The 19,000-nt window shown below is 46.8% G+C and overlaps 1 protein-coding gene across 1 annotated transcript in view; it reads left to right on the top strand.

Annotated features, from left to right (window-relative positions):
* The first annotated feature begins 3,240 nt into the window (after positions 1–3,240).
* The window catches only part of AGAP1 (ArfGAP with GTPase domain, ankyrin repeat and PH domain 1), a 310,001-nt gene continuing 294,241 nt past the window's right edge, over positions 3,241–19,000 (top strand). The window contains 1 exon segment of the mRNA XM_032693386.1: positions 3,241–3,606. Coding sequence (XP_032549277.1) covers positions 3,444–3,606 — 163 coding nt within the window. The 5' untranslated portion in view covers positions 3,241–3,443.

Genomic DNA, 19,000 nt, shown 5'->3' with positions numbered 1-19,000 from the left:
GCCCCACATACAGCAGAGGCTGCTGCCTGACTCTTGGCTCTGCTGCTCACTTTGGCATTTTCTGAAAAGAGAAGTAATATGAGATAGTGCCTCTGCTCCAGATCAGGATAGAGGGAGGAAAAGGGGAGAATTACACCTTTCATCCAGCTTTCTGCATATCTTTAGCTTATCCAAACAGTTTAGGTAAATGAAAGCAAAAATCCTCTTACGTTTCATAAATTTTTGTCATCAACATTAACACCCTAAATAGCACTTGCTAGTGGAAGCAGGGACTATATTATTCCTGCTATTTTTTTCCTTTATCCACTCAAGAGTTTCCTACCAGAATTAGAAAATAAAAATGAGAAAGCTAATACAAATTATACCAATTCCTGATGGGAAGGAAGAGGGAAGAAGACACAGGTATCTATGACCATGTCACCCTGAACTGTTTGAATGAGCAGAAGACAACTCTTGCAGAAGACAGCGTCCAGCACTGAGGAAGCTTCAGTCCCTCAGCTGGAATTAAACACTTCCCTGTCTGATGATCAGAATGGGAAGGTTTGCACTGATTATCTAGGGGAAAGTAAGCTCCTTTTGGTACCTCAAACAATCAGCTCCACTTTTGCTGGTTGCAGCTCTCCCCCCTGCAAGGGGAATTCCCCCTGAGGCCACCCCACACTGCTGACGCCCTGGGCTTGTGGTGACAGGATACTGTGTCGTGTCCTCCTTCCCCTCTGCTGTGTTCCACTGCCAAGGGCAGGGACACCTTCCCCTAGCCCAGGTTGTTCCAAGCCCTGTCCAGCCTGGCCTTGGACACTTTCAGGAAGAAGCTTAATGTCTGAGTGTCACTGGGACTATTTAAATATCAGGTACGAGTCACTGTGTGTTGCGTACACTGGCAGAAGCTGCTTCCCTCAGGCATAATGGCCCATGGAACACATGACAGAATTCTCTGGAGGTGACCAGTGGACACAGAACCACAGCCATTAACTGAGGGACCTGCCTGCAGCCTCCATTCAGCTCTGTTGGGTCACCATGGGCTTGCAAGGAAGACCTGGAACAGAGCATCAGCAGACGAGCCAGGGAGCAAGAGACCCCAAGTGCTGTTGCTCATGGCACAGTTAAGCAGTGTTTTTCATGATACTCCCGTTCTTCCTCTCCCCACCAAGCTGTTTAGGTTCAGTCATAGTTACCAGTTATAGCAGCAGAGCAGCTGTTTCCACCCTGGAGATCACATGATGGCATCACTCGCATTCCCAGACCTTCTTAAATAGAAACAAAACAAAGCCGTTCGGATTTTTTAATACAGATCAATGAATTTGATAATCACAGAATACCAGAATGGTTTGGGTTGGGAGGGACCTGAAAGCCCATCTCATTCCACCCCCTGCCACGGCCAGGGACACCTTTCACTAGCTCAGGTTGCTCCAAGCCCTGTCCAGCCTGGCCTTGGACACTTCCAGAGATTCCAGGGGCAGCCACAGCTTCTCTGGGCAACCTGTGCCAGGGCTCCCCTACCCTCACAGCCAGGAATTCCTTCCCAATATCCCATCTAAATCTACCCTCCTTCAGCTTAAAGCCATCCCCCCTGTCCTGTCCTGATGCCCAATTGCATTAAGTTTCCAAAAAGCTTTCCTACCCCTTCTGTCCTTCCCATCATTTCCAAGTAGCCAAGACTCAAGAAAAAGTACTCAAAATGATAAAATATTTTAAATCCACAAAAATGTAGTTAAGATAACATCAAATAAACAATTGAACTGAGAAAGGAGTGCAGTTGGTTGTCAGCCCTATCAGGCCAGAGCTCTATATCCAGTTAGGGATATCCAGCTGGGGGGGGAAATTATTGAAAGTATTGCATTCCTTGCTGTGCTGTCTGTCAGTAGAATGGGTGGATGCAGTTTTCCTGAGGCTGTCTTGGATCAAGCTGTTGCTATGCTGTTTGCTATATCGAAGTTTGCTCCACGTTTTACAGCTTGGGAGGTTAAATCCATAAAATATCGATCCTAAAGACGGGTTAATGGAGGTCAGTGCCTGACTCTGTGCACAGCTGGCTTGCAAAGGATACATCAACCCTGGCTCGTGCAATGACAAAAGTGCTTCTTACACCATGAGATAAACGAGGTATTTCTGACAATTTATGGAATTACAGCCTGGTTTGTGTTGGAAGGGACCTCAAAGATCATGCAATTCCAACCCCCCCTGCCATGGGCAGGGACACCTCCCACTAGCCCAGGTTGCTCAGAGCCCTCTCCAACCTGGCTTTGGACACTTCCAGGGATGGGGTGTCCATTCCAGGTATGGATAGCACACTTTGGGCACAATTCTCCTCACAGGGTCACTCACAGGGCTCCAGTGGACCCTGAGGGGGTAGATTCAGATGCTGCTTTCTCAGTGCAGTTGTTTATTTGATATTACCTGTAACCACATTTGATATTACCTGTAACCACATTTGATATTACCTGTAACCAACTGCACTCCTTTCTCAGTTCAATTGTTTATTTGATGTTATCTTAACTACGTTTTTGTGGGTTTAAAATATTTTATCATTTTGAGTACTTTTTCTTGAGTCTTGGCTACTTGGAAATGATGGGAAGGACAGAAGGGGTAGGAAAGCTTTTTGGAAACTTAATGCAATTGGGCATCAGGACAGGACAGGGGGGATGGCTTTAAGCTGAAGGAGGGTAGATTTAGATGGGATATTGGGAAGGAATTCTTGGCTGTGAGGGTAGGGGAGCCCTGGCACAGGTTGCCCAGAGAAGCTGTGGCTGCCCCTGGAATCTCTGGAAGTGTCCCAGGCCAGGTTGGACGGGGCTTGGAGCAACCTGGGCTGGTGGAAGGTGTCCCTGCCCATGGCAGGGGGTGGAATGAGATGAGCTTTCAGGTCCCTCCTAACCCAAACCATTCTGGGATTCCGTGATTATCAAATTCATTGGTCCGTATTAAAAAATCCGAACGGCTTTGTTTTGCTTCTGTTTAAGAAGGTCCTGCCGTCCCCTGGGGTTCCCCGGGGCGGGGTCGGTGTTTCCCACCCCGCCCCGCTCCTCTCCGAGACTACATTTCCCGGCGTGCCGCGGGCCTTGCGCGGTGACGTCACCTGGCGGTGGCGGGGGGCGTGGCCCGCGCGAGCGTGGAGCGGGGCGAGCGGGGAAGGACGCGGGGCGAGCGCGCGGGGGGCGCGAGGCCGAGGGGGGGCCCGGCCGGGCGGGGGGAGCGGGAGCGGGACCGGGAACGGGAACGGGACAGGGACAGGGACAGGGACGGGGAGCCGCGGGGGGCTGAGGAGGCGGCGGCCAGAGCTGGAGCGGGCGCGGGTCCGGGAGTGCGTCCTCGCTCCGTCCATGGGGCGGGGGGCGGCCGTGCCCCGCCCCGCCGGGCAGTGACAGCGGGCGGCGAGGCCGGGCCGCCGGGGCGGGGGGGTCCGGGCTCGCCCCCGGCCGCGGAGGGGCCGCGGCGGCCGCGCCATGAACTACCAGCAGCAGCTGGCGAACTCGGCCGCCATCCGCGCCGAGATCCAGCGCTTCGAGTCCGTGCACCCCAACATCTACTCCATCTACGAGCTGCTGGAGCGCGTGGAGGAGCCCGTGCTGCAGAACCAGATCCGCGAGCATGTCATCGCCATCGAAGGTGAGACGCGCCGGGGACGGGGGGCGAGCGGCGGGGGGTGCGCTGTGCCCCCCAAACCTTCCCCAGCCCGTGGGTCTGTTCCCCCAAACCTTCCCCAGCCCGTGGGTCTGTTCCCCCAAACCTCCCCCAGCCCGTGGGTCTGTTCCCCCAAACCTCCCCCAGCCCGTGGGTCTGTTCCCCCAAACCTCCCCCAGCCCGTGGGTCTGTTCCCCCAAACCTTCCCCAGCCCGTGGGTCTGTTCCCCCAAACCTTCCCCAGCCCGTGGGTCTGTTCCCCCAAACCTTCCCCAGCCCGTGGGTCTGTTCCCCCAAACCTTCCCCAGCCCGTGGGTCTGTCCCTTCCCAAACCTCTCCCAGTTCATGGTTCTGTCCCTTCCCAAACCTCTCCCAGTTCATGGTTCTGTCCCTTCCCAAACCTCTCCCAGTTCATGGTTCTGTCCCTTCCCAAACCTCTCCCAGCCCGTGGTTCTGTCCCTTCCCGAACCTCCCCCAGCCCGTGGTTCTGTCCCTTCCCGAACCTCTCCCAGCCCGTGGTTCTGTCCCTTCCCGAACCTCTCCCAGCCCGTGGTTCTGTCCCTTCCCGAACCTCTCCCAGCCCGTGGTTCTGTCCCTTCCCGAACCTCTCCCAGCCCATGGTTCTGTCCCTTCCCGAACCTCCCCCAGCCCGTGGTTCTGTTCCCCCCAAACCTTCCCCGGCCCGTGGTTCTGTTCCCCCCAAACCTTCCTCGGCCCGTGGTTCTGTTCCCCCCAAACCTCCCCCAGCCCGTGGTTCTGTTCCCCCCAAACCTCCCCCAGCCCGTGGTTCTGTTCCCCAAAACCTCCTCAAACAGCCCCTGGTTCTGTTACTTCCAAAGCCTCCCCCCACCCCATGGCCCTGCTCCCCCCCAGACCTTTCCCAGCCCCATGGCCCTTCTCCCCCCCGAAACCTCCTGCAGCCCGTGACCCTGCAACCCCCCAAACCTCCTCCAGCCCAAGGCTCTGCTCCCCCCTTCCCCACTATGTTCCTGCTTCTTCCCAGCCCACGGTTCTGTTTCTCCCCAAAACCTCCCCCAGCACATGTTCCCTGCACCCCTCTAAACCTCCCCCAGCCTGTGGTTCTGTGCCCCCCCAACCCCTTCCCAGCCCGTGGTTCTGTTCCCCCCCCAAACCCTTCCCAGCCCGTGGTTCTGTGTCCCCCCAAACCCTTCCCAGCCCGTGGTTCTGTGTCCCCCCAAACCCTTCCCAGCCCGTGGTTCTGTGTCCCCCCAAACCCTTCCCAGCCCGTGGTTCTGTGTCCCCCCAAACCCTTCCCAGCCCGTGGTTCTGTGTCCCCCCAAACCCTTCCCAGCCCGTGGTTCTGTGTCCCCCCAAACCCTTCCCAGCCCGTGGTTCTGTGTCCCCCCAAACCCTTCCCAGCCCGTGGTTCTGTGTCCCCCCAAACCCTTCCCAGCCCGTGGTTCTGTGTCCCCCCAAACCCTTCCCAGCCCGTGGTTCTGTGTCCCCCCAAGCCCTTCCCAGCCCGTGGTTCTGTGTCCCCCCAAACCCTTCCCAGCCCGTGGTTCTGTGTCCCCCCAAACCCTTCCCAGCCCGTGGTTCTGTGTCCCCCCAAGCCCTTCCCAGCCCGTGGTTCTGTGTCCCCCCAACCCCTTCCCAGCCCGTGGTTCTGTTCCCCTCCAAGCCCCCCGGGCCCGTGGCTCTGCTCTCTCCCCCGACCCCCTCGTTGGGAGCAGCCCCCGCTCGGGGCCACCCTCCCTTCCTCCACCCCCGTGGATTTTTCGGGGCCCGGGGGCTGTCTGAGCTCGGTGCCGTCGTTTCCCCGGCGCTGAATGCCCGGCGTGGCCCCTGGGTTGGGCTTTGCGGGATGCAGGAGTTGTGTTGGTACTTGCCCGCTGCCGCCGTGCGGGAGAGCCCTGGGCTGCTCCGAGCCGGGGCACGGGGAGAGAGAGGGTCGATGCTGGCTTTGCCTGCGGGAGGGCTCGGGAAAAGGCGGTTCTCCTCGGTGCTCCCTGCGGCATGTGATGGAGACGGCGTGGGTTGTGGCTCAGGGGTGTGCGGTGGGTAAACACGACGTGCAGCTGGGTTACAGAGCCCTGGCGGTGTGTGCAGTGGTGTAAAAACAGCTCGGGAGGCAAGATGGAGATAACAGCCTGTGAGCTCGGATTTATGAGCATCTATCCCCGCAGGAGCACCACGGAGGCTTGAACGGCTTAGGATGTGCAAAACGAGGGGAAAACCATCCGTGTAGGGGACTCTGCAGATATTTATCCTTAACTGTCGGTGCAGTTGAAAAGGGCAAACAGTATTGGCCAAGAACATGTGCTTTAAGGAGAAATTTCAGAGTTATTTTGCACGATAGCTCGCTGAGGTTCACATCGTGTGCTTTCCCAGTCGGAATATCCTGCTGCTGTTTTGGAAGGGATTCAGGGCAGCAGAGTACGAGGTACAGCAGCTGAAACAGAGCTGCCTAAACCATCTTGCGTTGGTGGCCTGGCTGGTCCTTAAATTATACGTAATCAAAAAGCCCTGATGGAAAAGCTGCTATGGAGATGTTTACTTGAAAGATTTGTTTGTGTGCCTCTTGAGCAGTGCAGCTTGAATAGACAGACAGCATGTTTATTGCTGGTAACATTTTGGGTTCAGTGTGTTTGTGGCGAGTCACTGAGGCTGGCAGTGCCTGTCACTTATTAAAGAACACAGTCCCCAGCTAAGCATCCACATCTGATCAAGTGTGGGGTAGAGATTTGTGCATGTTCTCTGTTTTAGTAGTCCCTACTGGAATTATGGTGTATGGGGTTTGGGAGAGTGCTTTGCCTTTTCTCCCTTCTTCTAAAGAGATAAAAACTTATGAATATGTATTGTGGCACGGGCACTGTACCTGTCTCTGTGCTGCTAGTGTTTGGATTTCTGCAGGATAGATGATGCCTTCAGCAGGACATTTTTTAAAGTGGTAATTGATACATGTTCATGTGGTAAAAATATGTTTCTTGAATAAGATGCTTGGGCTGTAGTGATGTGCCAAGTTTGTGTGGCAGTGGGAGGAGGATGTGAAGCACTGTATGTAGTTATCTCCTTAGCATGTGACTTGTGTTAGTCTTTCCATGTAGTGATGATTTCTGTTACCTAACTGTGGCTCAGCTCATTTATCAATCACAAAGACTTGAAAACCAAAATAGCAGCCTGCAAATGTTTCAAAAGCAGAACTGATGAGTAAAATCTTCACAGACAATTTGCTGTCTAACTTACATTGGACACTGAGTCGTGAGAGCAGGAGGAGCTCTGATTGATGGCAAAGATTTATCTAGAAAAGGAGTATATATTATGTCTTTTCTGTTCTGAGGGTTCTTCAACTAGCTCTTAAATATTAAAAGCTGCATGTAGTAAAAGCAACAACTCCTCATTCCTTTAGATTATAACTCCACCAGGTTGTATTTTTGATAAACCTCCTTTATCCAACTGTTTCTCACTGATGGCAGCTTTTAAATCTGTGTGCTAGTGCTGTTTAGTAAAAACAGACATTTGCTTAGCGGTGGTTGCATTCCGATTCTGCTGCAAAGAATTTAGTGTTGTTCTCACTCTCCCCAAATCACAAAACCTCTTGGACTCAAGGTGATTTAGGTTCCCTGGCAGGGAGGAATCACGGTGTGATTGGTGTGTGGCTGGTGTGAGAAAATATGGAGTAAGTTTTTGCTGAAATAGCTCCTTCCAGCACAAGGAGAGCTGTGCCCTGCAAAGAACAGAATGTAGTCTTGTTAGTTCAGGCTGCTTAAAACCCAAACTCCAACCAACACGTGCTCCTTGATCAGCTCACATTTAGCTCTCCTGCTTAGGAGAGGTTTGACAGCTCTGGAGAAGAACATGCTTGGAATCTAAAGAAATTTGGGACTCTTTCAGTGAAGGAGAGATGCTATTAATGCTTCTCAGAATTTTCTTTCCAGTGCAGAGTGGCACTCTCTTCCCGGCACTTTGGATTTTAATGGCCAGGAAAACCCTCTTTAGGTCTGGAATTCTGCTATAGCAGTGTCTGGACACCCTTGCTGGACCAATGAATATTAAAATAATGTGAAATTAAAACTCCCCTTTCAGCAGCAGCAGCAGTTCTTTATGTTCAAGTACACGAGTTCTGTCTAATCTGAAGAGAGCAACTGCTAAATTGGGTCTTAAATTGACATGTCGATATTTATTGCACAGAAGTTGCTTGCCTTGTATTCTTCTAATTTTCCTGTGATACTGGGTGAAACAGTTCTGGGTGATATTTTACTTCAGTAGTTTTTCCTCAGTGAATAAAAATGCTAAAAATCAGTTACTTTCAGGTTCTTGTCTGTCAGAGTTGCAAAGTCAGCAGTTTAAAAGCATATACTTCTGTGCTGTATTTTTTTATATGAAATTCATACTAAGTAGCCAAGCAGTTTTAGATGCTGTTATTCAGACTGTTATATTGGTTTTAGAACAGAGTAACTAATGTTACTAGTCTGTTGTACAGCCTTAACTGCAGTAAAATCTACCTTCACGTGGTCTGTTGTTCACAACATCAGTACTTCATCAACACAAAACATTGCTTATATCAAGTGTGTTGTGTGCTTAGGAACAGGGAGTGGAAAATAAGAATTGCTTTCAGTGGTTTTTAAGTTGGTGAAAGTATCTTGGGGTTTCCAGGTGTGATGGTCTGTAAGGGGAGGTAAAAGTCAGTTCCAGATTCTGTCATCCAGGCTGAGACCAGCACTGTATTGTTATGAAACTTTAAGAGTGATGGAAGACCAAGGAAAAAGGGTGAAAAAATTTAATTTTTAGTCCTTCATGAAAGGATTTTAAAACACTTTAGCCAAGATGACATCGACATTATTAGCAGTCTGTACTAATATACTTATTGCTAACATGCTGGTGCAGCAGGTGTTGAGCATCTGAAGTAGTTTGCTGTCCTCCACAGTGGCAAGCCCATCAAAATGGGAAATATCTTGGATCCTCTATGAGTAAAATAAAGTTTAAACAATCAGACTTAAGATACTGGCTTCATTTTGCCTTGTGAGCAATTTGAAGATGTTTCCTGTAGTGTCTGTGGGTCATTTTTATTCCCCCTCTCTAAATGAATAGGAAATCCGATTGTATGTATTTATTTATTAATTTAAGGGGAGGTTGTTGCTTTAATTGCTCTACCAGACATCCTGTAGTTGTGAGTTGCTGTGTGCATTTTGTGATTTTTGTACTTGTTCTTCTGTTAATAAAAAAAGGGTGTTGTAAATGGTAGTTTGAATTTTGAAATGATGATTATTAAGTGGGACTCAAGAAATAATCTAAGTCTTAGGGAAAATAAGGGATTGTACATTTGGAAGGTATTGCTCAGGGCGGTGCAAAGGTGCACTGGGGGAGTGGGTGGGTGGGAGAAAATGGCAGAAGGTACAAAGTGATTCTCCAAACATCCCTCTTGTTTCAGATTTCGGGAAGAGCACAACAGAACATGAGAATGTGCTTTTTTTTTTTTGTTTGTTTGTTTTTATGTTGGTTTACTGGGGGATTAAATTTGTGTGATTCAGACATAGGGAATCTGGCCACATTCCTGGAGCATCAGTGGCTAATATCAAAATGGAAAGACATTTCCTTTTAACTGGGAAGACAGTGTGTGAGTAAGCACCAAGACTCAAATGCTTGAGATTAACTGTTCTTGCACATTAAACTAAAAGTTCGGTTGGATAGTTGTGTCTTCTTACTTTTATCTTACCCAAGTTGAAGTGACTGTGCTTTCTGGCTTTAACTTATGTGTTTTGTTGCTATTTCTGCAAAAGCTGCAGGATAAAGTATCAGATGCTTTTGAGTGAGCGCATGAGAGTTACAGCTCAAGAGGAAAGCCTTGAGCCCTTAACTTCTGAGGAGAACAACTAATTCCCCCAGGCAAAGAAGGAGACCTGCTGTGGATCAGCTGATGTTGTTGGAACAACTGTGTTGTGAGGCTTTAGGTTTTCCAGGGAGTGTGCCGGGCTTCTCCCGGCGTTTGCTTTGGGGGATTAGCTGAGAGCAGCAATGCTGATCCCAGAGCCCAGGCTGCTGTGTATACACACCACTGCTCTGGTTTCTCTTCCAACTGGCAAATGGGTCTTACTCCCCAGGAAGAGGGGGCACTTGGCAATCCAGTGGATTGGCCCCTGGATTTGCTTTGGCTCAGCTCAGGCACTTGGGAGAAGGAAACACTTTGGAACACGGGTTACTGTGTTCATGTTGTGTGTTGTCCTGAGCTAAGTACAAGGTGGCAGTTGTGGCTTCTGGAAGGTGGTGCTCGAGCTGAGCGTCTTCACAAGACCTATTTTCCAGTTAGGTATCTTATCCAGCACTGGAGGTAGACCTGGTCTCAGTCTCAACTTGCCACCTGAAGGAAGAGATTTGTGTCTTGGATCATGTTGTGAAAACTGATATGGGAATATGAGATATGTCATTAATAGCTAATATTTAAGGGATGAACTTTTAACTGTCAGGCTCCAGGATGCTTGTAAGTGAAATAAAAAAAAAAAAAACCCACTTCTTTTTTGGCTAATGATAGGGGTTTGGAGTAATGCCAGGCAGTTGAACAGCTTCTCCCCAGACCTCAGGAATACTCTGTTCTCCACTGCATCACCGCTGGGAGTTGGATTTGTCCTTACCAATAAGCAAGGTGAATGGCAGTGCTGATATTTTTGGCAAGTCTTTGAAGAAAAGATAATGTAAGCTACAAAAAATCTCAGAACTCAGTTGCATCTCAACTGTGTGACCTTTTGCTGACAGTGCATTTCAGACCTCTCTTTCTGCAGTTGTTAGTTTTTGTGTGAAGGGTTTCCTTCGTGACCTTCGTACGCACGGCTTTCCATCGCTTGTGGAACAAATCTGAAATGATTGCTTAGTAATCTGCAGTGGATAAAGTTTTCTGTCCTGAGAGAGAAAGCATTGTATTAAATAGTTTTGGTAATCCTGACGTCTGTGGGAGTAAGAGATTTGTCTTCTGTTATTAGTTTTTGTCCTTGACTGCCTCCAAGCACTGTTTGTACTTCATGTCACCTGTGCTGGAGGGCAGCTGTGGCTCAACTTCTCTTTTGTATTACTGGTCCTCACACCATGAAATAGTTGAGCACAGACAGTGCCAGATATGGACAAGTGGAGATGCTGCTGATGTTGGATGTACAGACTTTTGTGATTTCTGTACCCTCAGGATTTAAATTCAGTTTCCTGGGTATCATCTCTGTGTGGAGAGAGAGGTACTCGTGGAGCACTGTGGGGAGGGTGAGCAGGTACCCTGCCCGAGCCAGGAGAACAGAGGGTGAAGGGCAAAGATCCCAAGCACTGGAGCACTGTCTCGAAGTCTCAGTTTGGTTTGGGAGTGGTGTGGTGGTACTGGGAGCATCCCTTTCCCAGCTGAGAGCACTGGTGTGATGAGTTGTACCTCTCTGGGAGAGCAGCTTGGCCTAGGTTCCTCCCCCTGTGCCTGGCCTTCACGGGGTGTAGATTTTTTTATTTGTTCTGGTTTTGTTTTCCTTTCTAAAGTCTAAATTCCTCCCTGGCACTGGTGAGGGCACCCGAAGTGCTCTGTGCAGCCCTGGGCTCCCCAGGACAAGGGAGACATGGGCATAGTTGAGAGAGCCCAACAGAGAGTCAAAACAAGAGTGGTTTGAACTTGGGGTTCTCTTATGTCTGTAAGGAAAGACTTTTCAACTACTTCTTAGTCCTCTGGACAGAGCTTTGGATCCGAAGTTGTTTGCAATTAATTTGTGCTGCTGTTGCAATAGTGACAAGGCTATAAATGCTGCATGAATCTTGTGACACACATTAGCAATCAGGTAACAGTGCTGTCTATGATTTCTTAGAAAGTTTGTCTTAAATTCCTAGTTCCAAGGTGGAAACAGCGAGGTTGTCAGGTTTCCTTGTTGGTAGCAAGTCTATTGTGGGCAACTGGCAGTTCCAAAGCCCTCTGGAAGTATTTAATATCTTTTTTTTTTTAAGTGGATGGAAGCAGATGTGTTACTTAATCAGTATGTGCACATTCAACCTCATTAATGCCATTTCAGGGTTCTGACTAATATATTTGGAGCCTGTGTAATGGTACAGATGAAAGGCTGTTAAGATGGCAGTGCATTTCTAAGCCAGGGAATGACTTGTTCTTTCACTTTTCTTTTTTATTGCTTAAAGAAGCTTCATTTAACCACTTCAGGAAGCAAGTACTAAAACCACAGGGTTGATGTGTGTGAAATGTGTAAATTTCAGTGTCTCCTCTAGTAACTTCATTAGTTTACATATTTGGATAAAGAATGTAAACGTTATGTTTAGACAGCTATTTTGTTTGGTAATTTCCCCTTCTGTGTGAAGAAAGATCCAGGCAAGCAAAGGGCCTCTGGAGGACACTGGATTTGAATGTGTAGCTTTAGCTGTATTGCTTTGTATTTGTGTTTGTCTGTGAGAAGCTTAAATATTTGATTTTTTTTGTTGTTGTTGTTATTTGTAAAGGGATTGAAGACCTGTTCATAGCCCAGACCAAATCAGTGCTCAACACAATTTAACTTGAAGCCTTGACTTGAACTCGGTAGTGCTTACATTTTCTATTAAACTAAAGCTGCAGGTGAAGTTCTTCCTGTTAGTAAATCTTCTGTTAATTTATGCCACTGTTTCTGTACTTTGCAACTGTATTTTTCAGTGACATAACCAGAAGAGCACAGACACAGCAAGCAGTCACTGGTGTGGGGTTTTATAGCATCACTGCTTTGTTACACAGATACAATGGGTTCCAATGTGAGATATCCAATCTCTTACAGTTCCAGCTTCCTGTGCTCAGGAGAGCAGCCAGGAATCCTGTCTTTGAGGTATCACAGCAACTGTGCTCTCCAGAGGAAATATGCTGAAAGCCTGGCAGGGGGGTGCCCAGGCAGCACTGGGGTAAATGGATCCCATTAACCTGGGAAGTGCTGGTGTGCCCAAGTTAACGCCTTGGGAACCAGGAGCTTTCTGCAGCCCTTGGTCCAACACCCAGGACAGGTGTCCCAGGGCCTTCCACCAGGAGGTGGCTGGCGTGGGAATTTGTAGGAACATGGAAAGCAAGCATAGCAGGATGATGGATTAGATGTTAGACTGCAGCTGCCTGTCTGAATAACTGGCTTTGCATATTTATGGATCTTACGAAATGTTTCATATTTGAAAGATAACTTGCACACAGAATATAGAATCATCAATATGCTTCTGTATTTTGTGCTGTCAGAGCCTGTTCCTCTCCATGGAGTCAGAGTTAGGTGGAGTGCAAGCCTTGAGGCCTGGAATAGTTAACAGGCATCTCTGATCAAACCTGCTTTGCTGGGATAATGAAGTTGATGAACTGAAGATACCCTCATTGATATGTATGTACCCAAAGGATGGAGTGGGGATGGCCAGTGTGTGGACAGATGGGGAATTTTGTGCCTGCTTAGAGTAATCTGGTTTTGGACTTGAAAGTTTCAGTGTGCATGTTGAAGAGATGTTATATATTTTCCTTTTTTTTTTTTTACCCCAGGATCCATGGAACCCTTTGTTACAGCTTCTCTGACAGCATGGAGCTGTGCCAGGGCAGGGTTAGGCTGGGTAGCATGGAAAGGTTCTTCCCCCAGAGTGTGGTTGGCACTGACCAGGCTCCTCAGGGTTTGGTCATTGCCCCAAGGCTGCCAGAGCTCCAGGAGCATTTGGACAACATCCTCAGGGACAGGATGGGATTGTTGGGGTGTCCTGGGCAGGGCCAGGAGTTGGACTGGATGGTCCCTTCCAGCTCAAGATATTCTGTGGTTCAGGAGGGTGACCTTGCTGCAAATGATCAGTGTTTTGATAGCTGCCATTTTTCATCCAGCAGTGAATTTCCTCAGAGATACCAGGCAAACTCAGGGAAACTCTCCTTAACTGAGGAAGTGTGGAAAGAGATTGAAATATCTGAGGCTGTGAAAAACACGACGTTGAAATACATCTCCAGGTCCAGGAAAGAATCTTAAATATACTTGCCCAGATCCTTAGTGAGCGAAATGTTGGAGCTTCGTAACTCCACAATGGAAAGGATCTAAGAGTCTTCTCAAAGCATAGAAACAATTGTGGCTTTACAGCTTAGATCTGCTGCTTTGAACTGGGTTAGCAGGTGCAAGTTGATGGAATGGCCCTTTTTCTGCCTGCCCTCTACACTGTTACAGCCAGGGTTAGTCATTCAGGGAAATTCCTGGAGGTGGTTTGAAGCTTGATGGTAATTTTAATGTCACAAAGGCAAAAATCAGGTCATCCATCAGCCTTCAAGTGGCAGCTGTAACACCAATGCAGTGAAGACAACCAACTATTGCAGTAGGAACTGATGGCACTTCTTGCCATGGACTAGGCTTAACAAATTACCTGTGTTGCCTGAAGAAGTTGAGCTGACTGCAGGATGCAAAGGATCTTGGCAACTAAGCCTTTAGTAGTGCTGGAATGGTAAGAAGGAGCAGTTGAGCTGCCACTGGATTCTTAGGTTTGAATATTGATGTCTTGTCTTTTGTAAACTTAATGTAATGGTATGAGTTTGGCTCCAGTTACCAAGTGCTTTGTGATGAGGAGAGAGGAGATAATAACTGATGCTTATGTCCTGTTAAACTTATGGTCGTTGTACAGCTCATCTGTAGAGCTTGAAGATGTTTATAATCAGGTAGAGGTGACAGGACATGACAAATTTAACCGGATAAGAACTAAGCAAAAGTCAGAGATGGGAGCAGTGCACGATCACTCAAGTGACACAGGGCTCAATATCTGCTGCTGTGGCTGCGGGGGGAGCTGGGTTATAAAGCAGGTGTGGAGATTTGAGAGAAAGATGGGCTCTGTATCTCTGGTTTGGATCACTCTTCAGCACTAAAACCAGAATGATAGAGTGGAAAATCCTAACAGATGCGGGCATTTGATTGTGAGAATTGTGATAAAACAGCTACAAATCATTTTGTTATGAATTGTACCATCTCTGTGTCTGGCCAGATGATGTTATTGGTTGTACTGCCAAGGGTACAATTGTCAACTATCAAAGCTAATAAATAATGACAGTGAAGGAAAATAATGTTCCTTTGCTGTCATGAACATAAAATCGATGATATAGTAGAGTTTAAAAATGCTTTTGTAGTAAAGCTTTGTTAGTATTTTCAATACACGCTAAAGAATTAATAGGATTATTTTCTTTCTACTGTGGATAAAGCTGAGTAATAGTTTTCCTTCAGCAAATTTGGTTTGGATTGCTGTTCAGGCTTGGGGTTGAAAGACTTCTGTGGGTTCCTGGGCCAGCTTCTGAGCCCCTGCACAGGGTGGTGACACGAACGATGGATGATGAAACTGTAAGAATGGACAGTGCTGCTGGTGTGCTCCGAATCCCACAAGGATCTGTGGCCGCGGGATCTATGGCCGCAGGATCTGCGGTGCAGCCTGAGTGCACGTGGGGCTTTGCTACTGTCCTTTATCACTTTTCCGTTCCCTGAACGTGAATCCCTCGTTTCACCCTTGGAGCTGACGAAATGCAAGCAGGGAGGAGCCCAAACAAGCCGTGGAGAACGATCCCTATACCCCGAGGCGACTCATCTATTTAGTCCCATTTCGTTACTTTTCTCATGCAAAATAAGAGGCTAATTTTAACCTGCATTAATTAAGCTTCAAAAGTGCCTCACCGCTCTGAGGTGTCAGCATTTAAGAGCACAGAGATGTGTATCAGTACGTGAGTTTATGGGTGGAGGGACCTGGCTGTTGACCTACCTTGAAAAATGACTTTAAGTAGGGATGTCGGTTGGTATGGGGGTGACAGTGGCAGCCAGGTGGCCAATATTTACAGCAGACGACTACCTTGATAACTACTTAATGCACATTAAAACTGGTATTTTAGCTGAGGGCAGGAGCCCTATGTCACTTCCAAAAAGACGTTACTTCTCTGGGAATATTTTCCTTACTGGAACATCTTTCTTGCTGCATAATAGGATTCAGTCAGAGGGTTGCTGGTTTGATTTATGATGCTAATTGGTGTGGTAGTTGATGTGAACTGCATGTACTAATTGCTCACTTGCTAATCCCCTCCAACTTATCTGACAAAAGCTTTTAACATGGAGCATTATATGTGTTTTAAAACAAACAACTGGAGGCCCCTCTTTAAGTGCCTAATCCAAGTGCCTGTCCATTTCAGTCACTGAAACGTTAAAGGGAAAATTCAGTGGCTTTCATGTAGTCTCATTGTTGTTCTTTTTGGTGTTTAAACAACTGCTGGAAAAATATTTTTCCAGAGCATGCTTTTTTTTTCCCCCCCTTAAGCTGGAAAATTACCGTTATCTATATGGTAATAATTTTTACATTGCTGTTTTCTATATGTGTGATAGTTGTCTGTGCAGTTTTAGATAATGAAAGACTTGCTGTGCCATTTGAATTGGTGTTGGTGGGAGTGCGGCAGAAACTACAGTGGGAAAACATAGGGAAAATAAAATAGGGACAATTCTTGCAGTGATGCTGAGATAATAATAAAGGTATTTTTACTGTCTGTGATCCTGGTAAAGGAAATGAGCATTGAGTATTTTACTTACTGTGCAAACCAATGAACTTTAATGTAAACCAGAGGGCTTTTATTTCTGGGCTGATAGGAAAAATCCTAATGTTAGATTATGGAATGCAATAGCCTAAAGAGATGACGTTTACCTTTCCTTAAATAAGGCAAGAGCTGTTCCAGGAGGAAGCTGATTATTCAGTTGTGCAGGCTCTGTGTGAGTGGGGAGGTTCTCTTTGCTTCTGTAACATTACATTAGACAAAATGAACATTAATCTATCTCCAAGTTAATATTTCAAGGTGATTTAGACCCTTTAATCATATCAGGTTTTCCAATTTGAGCCTTACTGGTTTACTTTCACAGCAAGTGCTGAAATGAGACTACAGACAGCTGAAAGAAATTAGTCAATTTGGAAGAAAAAACCCATTTAAATACAGGTGTTTGGCTGTGATTTGAACGTAGGCTGTCAACAGCAAGAGGCAAAATACCTCAGTGACCTAAAAAGTGCAAGTATGTCCCTTTAGGGATTACTTGATGTTAGGTAATGACACGCTATTAAAATTAAAGCTCACATCTATATCCCTTGATTTGCTAACTAGGCCAGAAGCTTTTTAAAAACTCGGCAGATAAATGGGGAAAATGAATTTTGCCAGAATTTATAGGGAGCAAGGTAGCCTACTGGTGGTGTTTCAGGTTATTGTTGTTTAAATTGGTATGTTAATAAGGTGTTGTACTCAGGCTGAGCCAGCTACCTGCTAGAAACTTGAGTACAAATATCATCGTCTCGGAAGAAAGCAACGCTGAAGCATCTTAGAAGTTGTCTGGTATCCCTTAATTCCAGTGCAAGGTGCAGTCAGAGGAGCCCTGTGCAGTGCTGAGCTGTTTGCCCTGGGCTCTCTGCCATTCTGCAGCTGCTCTGGGGTGGTTTTCATCCTGTTTCCCTCCTCAGCACAGGGGAACATTGCCTGCAAGGTGAGTGGTGATATTTGATAAAAGCTGTTGAGTGATGACACGTCAGGTGAATGAAACATGGATAAATAGTTCCAATTACAAACAGGGTAGATCTTTTGAAAACAAGACCATTGAGGCTGTAATTAAAAAAAAAACACAACCAAAAACAATTACCTGCTACAAACAGGTGTGGAATAGCTGTATAAATCTGTTTTTTGTGAATAATATGAGCTGTCTTACTGCCTCAGCACCAGTCTGTTTGCCTCTGTGAATATGTTGATCACATCAATCAAAAGGCTGTTCCTAAGTAGGTATGTGAGCTGAGACAGGACATTTATTGTCCTCGGGGGAACATATTCCCTGGACAGTGGTTTAGATGCAGGTTTCACTGGGAATAGTGTGTGGAGAACACTGCAGGGTGCCAGGAAAGCCCTCTGCTACCCTGTGACTCTGTGTAGTCAGGCTGATTCTTTTGTCCTTGGGGTGTCTGTTGGCTAATTCTAGTCCAGTCTTTTAAAGCAGAACATGAAATCTGGTCTTAGAAGATAGTGCAGAAGATAGTGCAACATCTGGAAGATGTTGCCTCTGCACTAGTGCTCGTGGCTCATTTGTTGGCATCCAGGGTGGGGTTTGTGTGTTGGATGCTGTGGCCAAGCTATTGCAGAAGCCATTCTACATCACATAGAGTGAGCTGAGAGCTCAGTGTGGTTGCTGCTGGTGCTGCAGTTAAATCAGTTACTAAACCAGTTTATATCCAGTGGGCTTGTCCTGAGCACAAAAAGCCAGAGTGGTTCCATTCCCAGGTGGAATTTGAATACATGGGAGCAGTCTGTGACAGAACTGTATTAGGTTTCATCCTCTCCTTGGGAAGGTGGACAAGCAGGAGCTTTGCTGATGAGTGATGTGAGATGCAAAATCATCACCTTGGGACAGAGTGTGGGATTTGGTTTTTAACCGTAACAGCTTGTAAGTAGTTCCTGTGAAGCTGTAAAAATGGATTTTAACGGTCAAGATAGCTACATACACTTGAGGTGAGGGGTAGTCAGGGGTTTCCTTACTTGCAAGAACCATTTTGTGCTGTGTTTGCCTCCAAGCAGCCCAAACAGGCCATTGAAACATTAGAATATAAAGGCTTCAGTGTACTTTGCTCTTATTCTAATAAACTTCTGGAGTGGTTGCAGGCTGTTGGCTTTTGGAAGTAAAAAGAAGCCAAATTCTCATAATACTCAAAGACCAGCAGCTGTTCTGGGAGACTTTGAGATATCTACTAAAGTGACATAACTGGAGAGAATTTTGAAGGCTTCTGGATTATCACTTCCATCTGCTGGGATGGGCTTTGATGCTGGACCTGGTTCTGCTTCTTGTTCTCTGTGACTGCCAATTTTCAGGCTGATTTCTGTATTTAGGCAGTTCTCTGAACTCTGTTAATAATGAGCAGCTGATTTAAAAGCAGAGATTTTTAACTACAAGTAAACTATGGCACTTGTTTGTGTCTTCCATCCACTTGTCAGGAAACGTATGAATTTGCAGTGAACTTTTAAGTGTTTAAATTAACAAGTAATGTATTTTCTGAAAAGAACCGTAAATCAAGTTATTTGTATTTATGTTGCAGTCAAGTGACAGGGGAGTATTTATTAGAAGGAATAGGTAAAGTACCTTGCTAATGACAAATTGTGATGTAAGATGAAATAACTGAGGTACAAAATCAGATCTGTAACATGGTGTTTCTCATGCAGTGTCTCAACTAGCTTGCATAAAAGGAAACAAACTGCTGTAACTTGTGCTGTGTGTTTACTCTTCAGGAGATGAGAGCTTTATGTTGACAAAGGACACAGGATTTGCTGTCATCTTCTAACATGTGGCTGATTACTAATCTTATGGAAATGATGTATGGAGCAGATGAGACCTGATTAATAATAAATAAAGTTGCTGCGGAGTCTTTTTGGGGAACAAAACTAAGCTTTTATTTGAATTCTCTTT

This window comes from Chiroxiphia lanceolata, chromosome 7 (assembly GCF_009829145.1).
Source record: "Chiroxiphia lanceolata isolate bChiLan1 chromosome 7, bChiLan1.pri, whole genome shotgun sequence".
NCBI classification, from domain to species: Eukaryota; Metazoa; Chordata; class Aves; order Passeriformes; family Pipridae; genus Chiroxiphia; species Chiroxiphia lanceolata.
Note: the sequence above shows the minus strand (reverse complement) of the source record. Positions and strands in the feature narration are given on the sequence as shown.